The sequence below is a fragment of the Squalius cephalus genome (genome assembly GCF_949319135.1).
Source record: "Squalius cephalus genome assembly, chromosome: 19".
NCBI classification, from domain to species: Eukaryota; Metazoa; Chordata; class Actinopteri; order Cypriniformes; family Leuciscidae; genus Squalius; species Squalius cephalus.
In genome coordinates this window covers 5,354,765-5,363,671 of record NC_137140.1, presented here as the reverse complement: position 1 = coordinate 5,363,671, position 8,907 = coordinate 5,354,765, and the positions used below count along the sequence as shown (strand labels likewise).

Genomic DNA, 8,907 nt, shown 5'->3' with positions numbered 1-8,907 from the left:
TACTGTATGTAGATGTTAAATGTGTGCCTTGGAATGGGTAGGGTAGGTCATTTGTTTTATAAACACTTTTTTTTTATAGGCTACTGGTTGAAACTCTCTTCACATCCTGATAGCAATCAATACTGGTCTAAATATTAAAACATGTACATAGTATTTACTGTGGAAGTCTCAGGTCCGAATGCAATGATACGATGTCCTAGCCTGGCTCCGAACTCCTAGGTACTTCCGCTCAATTTTCATTTTCCTTCAGTACTTCGCCTGGGTTTGCGGTATATCCTTGGGTTTTCTCAGGCCAATTTTATGGCGGTCCAATCAGTGAACAGAGGGAGTGGCTGAGAACGATGACGTTGAGGTCGTGCGCTAGTTTGAGTTGTAGGGTTACGTCACAACCAAACGTTAACGACTGGTTATGGCAGATCCTGAGTGGCTCTGGGCAGATCCAATAGTTAAACTTCAACAGAGTACCCGCCTTCAAGGAAGTTAACGCTTGTCAATGGAGAGAGGCCAGACTCCCTGTAGAAATGAAATGTACGAGAGTCTGGTAGGACCAGGCTAACGATGTCCTTCTTACCTGTCAACATGCATTTATTTCCATACCTCCTGACATCACACGTCATCAGCACATTCCTTAATGGTGTGTGCACACCCAAAAGCAAAGCGAATACTACTCGCTCTAGATTACGCACGGGATTACTTGGATCGCGCGATGAGGAGTGTTTTCACGCACATCAACAACAACAACAACAACAACAACATTTCTTTCTGCCATTTTTTCTATCATCAACCATTTTGGAGATAACTACTATTGCTGCTCTGTACCTGTTGTGGAAGGCCAGTGCTAACCCGCGGCAATCGTGTTGCCCAATTCACGTCATTCACATTGCAAATTTGCATCTATTCGTGTATTTGCATTGACTTTGTATGTAATCTACTTGTGGAAATAATTAAATTTGCTTTTGGTGTGCAGACACCATAAGGCTATGCAGAGATGTACACAGACAGCCACTGAGCGCCAAAAACAAACGGCAGCCGCCTTTTACAGTTCCGGACTAAAACAACGAGCTGCATTCATGCCATGTCGTAACCGTAATTACGAGATGGTAACCCGTGACGCTCTTCACGTCCTCAGACACGGATTTATGCGTTATGTCATGTAAGTTGTTAATGTTGACTATTGTCATAATGTTATGTGGTTTAAGACATGAGGTAATTTAACACTGTCTCTCGTGACGCTTTGCAGAATCTGCTGTGTCAGGTGAATCATGTGTTTTGGAGGAGGCGTGGCTTTGGAGAATCTCTGAAGGGAGGGTGGGAGCTCATGCTTTCAAAGCTAACTTGCTATTGCCTCTCCGCAATTGCCTACCCTACCTTTAATCTTCAAAAGATTAATAAACGTAAGATAATATATTGTAAACAGACAAAGCTGCTTTGTTAATTTTTAATTTAAAGTCACCATGAAATCAAAATGGACAATTCTTTATTTTTTTTAATATTGCAGTATACATTATAAATTGTTGTCCATGTTCATCATTATTTCTTTAAATTTCCTCTTAATATTTAATCAAAATAACTTCTCCCTCTTGCAGTGACATCTCTTCTCTTCTCTGATGACGTGTTTACTGGCGTGAGGGCGGGACAACTTGTCACTCACATGAGATCGACCAATAGGAAGGAAACCACAACAATCCAACCAATTGCTGATGAACAATTTTAAGTCCTGTCTTACATTTTTTGCTTGTTCGAGAAGCCGTTTCACTTGGACATTCGTCACAATAGGGATGATTAGATATGTTCAGAACTAAGGAAGTGATGTATGGTAGTCAAGATCATATATTTTTTCTCAATGTTCATAAATATTTTCTATAATTTTCTAATCATATAAAAAACAAATAAATTAACATTTAATATGTAATCTATTCTAGCTGTCTTTTTTTTTTTTTTGTATTTTTATATATTTACTGAAGTTTGTCCCTAAAAAAATTTAACCATAGATTTAGCTTTTCCCATGCCATAGTTTAAATTTAATTCTGATGAATTAAAATAAACAATCATTTACCCTGTAAGATACAATCCACTGGATGAAAACTCTAACAGTCTACTACTGGATGTAAAATGTATTTTGAAAGGGTTAATACTCAATCAGGGTTGTATTTTTTTAAGGTTTGAAACCTTAAAGGAGGGGGGAGGGGGGATGCCAACTTTATCTTGATAAAGTACATGTTTCAGTATACATAATGCAACATAATGAATCATCTACTGTCCTTCTGCCTCTAGATTAGAAGGCCAAATTGTGTTTGCAATTCTGAATTTCAATATGATAATGAGTTAAAGTACATTTTACTTAATTTATATACTACAGGCATATTGTCACGTTTGGGTTTTGTTTTCTTGTTCTTGTCATTGTCATATTTCTGTGTCTTGTCATGTGATTCCCTGTTTGTCATGTGATCCTGTCATGTCATTGGTTAATCGTCTGGTTCATTGTTCACAGGTGTCCCTTGTCTAGTAATTAATCTGTGTATTTAAGCCCTCATGTTTGCCCTGTGTCTTTGTCGAGTATTCTATGAATGTTTCAAGTTATGAATGTTTCAAGTTATGAATGTTTCTTGTCCAGGTTCTTGTTCTTGTTTTGAGTTACCAGTTTCCAGCCTTTGTTTTATGTTTGATAATTAAAGTCGCATGGGTTCTTTACATCTCGCCTCCAGTGGATTTCGTTACACGTAGGCTATATTATATTTAGCCCATACGGTCCATATGGAAATGGATTATGACGTGTACGTGTGTGTGTGAGTGTGAATGGGCATTTTAGTAACTGAAGTGTGTGTGAATCTGTCATGTAACTTAGTCAATGTGTTTCCTGACAGGATATACATCAGTGCCCGGTGGCCAGGACAAAAAGAAATGACACACAAACACTCATACATACAGTACACACACTCACTGCACCTTGTGCCACTGATTGGCAATCAACAACAGGATGTGCCTGTTAAAGATAGGAGAATGTTCGAAATGATATACACTGCAATTCATATGAGAATAAACCTCCTTCACCTTTCCCTATCTGCACAAACTGACGTACACAGACATAAATCACAGTAAGTGCTCGAACAACAGCTCCTCTTCTACTCTTAATCAAGTGTTACACAAATCCTGCATCCACACCTGCCATTTACATCCTGTTGACAAGCTCTTTCATAGAAAAAAGCGATTGTGTCTTGGAGAGAGAGAGTCAAGATGAATAAAGGTGAATCTGATTAAAAGTCACAAACATCTGTTAATTGTTACCGTGACCTACTTCAAATCTTATAAAATAAAATATCAAGCATCTTATGTTTTTCTCATTTAATTTTTATGAGATTAATTCTAAAGTTAGTGACTTATAATCTTACATTACTTACAAATAATAAATATGATTGTAAGATTCCTAAGTGATGTTTAAGATGTCTGTGTCATAGAATTGTTCGCACAAAAATCTCCATGACCCTTTGAGTAGTAAATTTTGCTTATTTTTTAATGAGTCTCATAGGAATCACAGCTATAATTATGCCTGGTTGTTGGTTAATGTCTGGCCTGACTACAACTGACACAGGCAGATAATGAAAAAAATGATCGACAGTTAACATCAAAATATCAGATTGTTTTTTTTTTTTTTACTTGTAACATATTACAAGTAACATGAGTTACATAATCAGATTGCTTTTTCAAGTAACTAGTAAAATAACATAACTTTTACATTTTTAAAAAAGTTACTTTTTCAAATAAGTAACAAAAGTTACTTTGTTTTCCCATGTATTGACTGACAGCTCTGCTGTCCTCATGTTGAGAGAAATCAGGAGTGCAGAGGCATTGTGTTCGCTGAGTGTTCCTCGAAATGAATGAAAACAGCAAATGGTAACTCAGAATATTATACAAACCTTAATGTTAAATAACACAAATATACTTTATGTATTTAATCTCACTTTATTAACCAATGTATTTGCTGCTGACCTTCGATGATCCAGTTTAGCTATACAAAGAAGCAAAATATGACTTTCGATAAACATCACTTTTGCGTTTCACGTTTTTTTGTTTTTATTGCTGAAGAAAGAGTGTTGAACTTTCATTGCCTGAGTTTTATTCTTCTGCGATCCAGAATGGGCAGCACATGCCGAAAGGTTTGTTTGAGCTGCACTATACTGTTCAAGCGTGAATTTACATTTCCTTCCGCATTAGACTTATTTATTTTACTTTTGGTGTGAAATGGCCTTTACTTTGGAAAAAAACAACAACAAAAAAACAACTTTTTTTTGTTATGTCAAGTTAAGTCAAGTCACTTTTATTTTTATAGCACTTTATACAATACATATTGTTTCAAAGCAAAGTTTACAGTTGTTAAAAAATAAGCAAGCGAGCTCAGCCCAGCTGAAAAAAAGTTACGCAAAATAACATAACACATTACTTTTCATTAAAAGTAACCAAGTAGTGCAGTTAGTTACTTTTTTAGGGAGTAACACGTTACGTTTAAAAGTAACTTTCCCCAACTTAAACTTATTTTAGTTACAGTGGTTGCCAAGGCAACATTTCTAATTTTCAGGTTCTTTAAAATGTAAGTTTTTCATCTAACTGTTTGGATTTTGAGTTTTAAATGTCTTACAAGTTTTTTGAGAATAAACTTAAATTAATAAAAAGATGTATAGAACCATTTCTTTAACATGATTATAATTAGATGAGATAGAGGTCTTACATTTCTTGGCTTACAATGGTATGAATTATCAAACAGCATTTGAGTTTGTTTTAACCACAAACCACTACATTTAATTGAGGGACAGAGCACATTTGGCCTCTAGTAGGTCCACACTAAAAAAAAAAATTTAAAATTCCACAACCTGTTGCATATACATGTTACGTTTACAAGAAAACAGCAGGGAAAGTAAATATGAACTAAAGTAAGTATGTAAACTGAGTCAGGTGAATTACGGCTTTCTGTCCTTTATCTAACAAGTAATCTCTATATGATACATGTTTGTATATGACATAAACATAAATATTTGCATGTGGCACTTGGTTATAAAAACATGAGGTATCCCAGCAGCTACTCCGACTGGGAAAACAACTCCAGATGTCCAAAGCAGGAAAAGTGCACAATAGAGTCTATAGGGAAACAGAGAACAAGCAAGAACAAGGGGGGAACTAGGTTGTCAAGAAAAGAGGATGAGAATAGGGGAAAGGCTTGTGAATGAACAGTCATCTCCTTTATATAGCTCAATTCAAATGACGTTTCAAAATTCCTGAAAGTTCCTGACTAACTGAAAAGATTTTATTTGGAGACTGTTAAGAGTGCAACCTCGTGAAAAAAAAAAGAAAAAAAAAAAAGAATCTTGCTTGATAACAGCGATGGGAGTTTTGAGAGAACAGGAGAGGATCTGAAGTGCCAGGGGCATGAAGAAGAAAGACATGGAAAAAAGAGTGACTCAAGTTAGGGGAACAAAACGACAGGAAAAGTGGAGTGATAAAGGAAAGCTGCGTGAGAGGAGGGGCTATTTTAAGAGATGGCTTTCCGGCAGGTGAGAGAGCTGGAAAAAAAACTTTCAGGAACAAGCAGCCAGTTGAGATGTAAAGAGGTGGTGAGTCATAAGAAGAGGAAGGTATTGTAGAAAGTATGACCGCGTCAGGGTTAGAGAAAGAAACATAAAATATATATTATCATTTAGATGTTACATCTGTACCAGTTTAAACAGAAATGGAGACTTGTCTGTAAGAAGAAAGGTACAAATATATTATAATCCACTACAATTAGCAGTGAGGACACACCCCCTTGTGTAGCCCCGCCCCCTTCCCACTGTCATATAAATACAGAGGAGGCAGAAGAAACTGTAGAACTTACATGCTTTTCTCATAGACAAAGACCAAGTGGATCATATTCCGTTTTCCTCAGCAGTGTGACACTGGTTCTAAGGATTGATGGTCAGGACAAAAAGTCTTCTCAAGTGTCTCCATTCCATGCAAGGTGAGTTCCTAAAGAGATCAACAAAACGTTAATTACGTAGTTGCATTTAATTGAGAACGGAGTGACGAGGCATATTACCTGTCACTTACTTAAAAAATGTAGTAAACCTGTTGCCTTAAAATTACCAAGTAAATAAACTTAATGCTTAATTGAAAAAAATAAGTTATGTGAACTTGACAATTCCACAGTACTCCATTTTTTTCAATTAAGCATGAAGTTTCACTGTATATTTTTACAGTGTATATAATGATACTAAAATAACACTTATTTATTGATTGGTTGATTGATTGATTGTGTGTATTTGCATCCCTACAGGTCATACCATTATGGAAGTGGCTGTTTTGCTGTTGCTGACTATACCGATGAACACAGCCACACAAGTGAGACAGACACGGAGGTGTGTGCATTTACACACACACACACACACACACACACACACACACACACACACACACACACACACACACACACACACACACACACACACACACACACACACACGTTAGGTTTCCATGTTTTGTGGGGACTTATAATGATTTTAAACTGTACAAACTTCATATTCAATTCCCTTACATAACCCTACCCCCAGACCTACCCATCACAGAAAACGTTCGGCATTTTTAGATTGGTTTATAGGCTGTTTTCCTAATGGTGACCAAAACATGTCCCCACAAGGAAAAGGATTTCTGGTATTCCCATCCTCGTAGGGACATTTTGACCACATACACATGCTACATAATCTCACACAGTATTTTCACATGTACAGGACACAGACAGAAAGCCTCTCACTAGTGAAGGGCATACAGAGGTCAAGGGACGTGACCTTGGTCGGCACTGACAGAGAGACTCCATCAATGGAGACCAAAACCACCAGCAAACCCGATCCAGACGCAGCCTCTTTTCTGATTCTACAAACCATCCCTCAAAAAGCCAGAGAGTAAGTGAATCACTGTCCAGAGCTCAACATTTATCAAAGAATATACACTTCAAATGTTAAAAAAGTCTCTTATGCTCACTAAGGCTGCATTTATTTGATTAAAAAAATCAGTAAAACAGTGATTTTGTGAAATATTCTTTTACAATTTGAAATAACTGTTTTCTATTTTAACATATTTTAAAATGTACTTTATTCCAAATATTTTAGAATTCTTTGATCACGATGAATAGAAATGTAATAAGAATAGCATTTAAAAAAATTAACATTTTCAACTTTATAAATGTATTTACTGTCACTTTTTATCAATTTAATGCACCCTTTCTGAAAAGAAGATGTACTTATTTTATTTTTTTTTAACAGTAGAGTTTAAATATTATATGCAAGAATATAAACATATATATTTTTGTTTTCCTTGTCTGCTGCTTGGGGTTAAAGTTAATAACAAATATTAACAAAAACAAAAAGTGTGCCTCATATCAAATATGGGTAGATTAAGGTTTCATTCATTAATATAGTTAATGCATTACCTAACATGAACTAACAATGAGCAATACATTTGGTACAGTATTTATTAATCTTTGTTAATGTTGGTTAATAAAAATTAATTGTTTGTTCATGCTAGTTCACAGTGCATTAACTAATGTTAACAAATACAACCTTTGATTTGAATAATGCATTAGTAAATGCAAATATCTTAAATCATAGATCAGTATAAATGCAGAAGCCCATGGATTGACATTTGTCTTCTCTCTCTCAGAAAGCGCGCAGCTCAGAGAGGCTGTCAGCTTGGAACATGTCAGGTACACAACCTGGCCAACAAGTTATACCGAATGGGTCAGAGCAACGGAAAAGATGAATCCAAAAAGGCCAACGACCCAACAGGATACGGACGCTGAGACTAAACATCTCAGACGAGCTTCTGCTCATTCATCAAAGGACAGAATGTGTTTGACTGGTACTGCTCAGGATTATTGCTGATGTGAAAAAGAGTTCAAATAAGAGAACTATTCTATATTATATTAACTAATTTACTAAGATATTGCATGTCTTTGATAGACTTTGTTTAGGCTGCTCTTATTATATAAAAGTTGTATGTATTCTATTTAAAAATTGTATATAAAGGTGACAAAAGTATAATTAATAAAAAAACGTAACGACTTTATGGTTTGTAATTTGTGTTGTCCAACATGGTAGCTTCCTTTGGCATATTCATTTTGCTCTTGTGAATATGAAGGGTACAATGGGGCTTTTAACTAAAGGAAAATATGTCAAATATTTTGAGTACCAAAATGTATTATTTATTTATTTATTTTAAAATAGATATTCAGTGTAAAGAAATATATTTTTTGATGGTCAAATATTTTGGCACTCAAACTGTTTGGCATAATTGAATAAACAATAAACAATAAATAATACAATATTTTATTATTATTATTTATTATTAATCTCATTATTAAAAATAGGTGATGAGGGGCATCTTTTACCTTACATTTAGAGTAAAATGTCTTTCAGCATTGAGGAAAGTTCATTTAATGTAACCTGCTTAATTGTGCAATATTTAATTTAATGTCATTTGTAATTTAATATCTAAAATGCTGTTTTGATCTCTCTCTCTCTCTCTCTCTCTGTATATATATATATATATATATATATATATATAATGAAAATAATAAAATATGATTTTTATTAAATAAATAACATTTCTCACAATTTTTATAAAATATACAATTTATAACATTTTTATATTTATAAAAGAAAAACAAGATTGCCACCAGATCAAATGGCATTTTAGTTCCGTTGTAGCCTACATCAGGTAAATTAGGACACTTTTTTGGCACTGAGATAACTCAAATTATCTAAATGTTCCAATTATCTTGAATTATCCATAACATAATAAGCACATAACAATTATAACCTGGTATTTTGTTGACGGTGATTAGACAAATCCTTTGTGTAACGAACAATAAACCGGATTTTGATTCAA

The 8,907-nt window shown here is 34.7% G+C and overlaps 1 protein-coding gene across 1 annotated transcript; it reads left to right on the top strand.

Annotated features, from left to right (window-relative positions):
• The first annotated feature begins 5,854 nt into the window (after positions 1 to 5,854).
• LOC307147039 (uncharacterized protein) lies at positions 5,855 to 8,083 on the top strand. The gene is made up of 4 exons (XM_079851490.1): positions 5,855 to 5,986; positions 6,302 to 6,383; positions 6,753 to 6,923; positions 7,681 to 8,083. The coding sequence occupies exons 1-4, from the start codon at positions 5,941 to 5,943 to the stop codon at positions 7,817 to 7,819; spliced, it is 438 nt and encodes a 145-aa protein (XP_079707616.1). The 5' UTR covers positions 5,855 to 5,940; the 3' UTR covers positions 7,820 to 8,083.
• Positions 8,084 to 8,907: the final 824 nt, after the last annotated feature.

Excerpts from the sequence above, each read along its gene's own strand:
- LOC307147039 (XM_079851490.1), top strand. The coding sequence starts at position 5,941 with ATGGTCAGGACAAAAAGTCTTCTCAAGTGTCTCCATTCCATGCAAG. Across the intron at positions 6,384-6,752 it reads CAAGTGAGACAGACACGGAG|GACACAGACAGAAAGCCTCT; the intron begins GTGTGTGCATTT and ends TCACATGTACAG. Across the intron at positions 6,924-7,680 it reads ATCCCTCAAAAAGCCAGAGA|AAAGCGCGCAGCTCAGAGAG; the intron begins GTAAGTGAATCA and ends TCTCTCTCTCAG.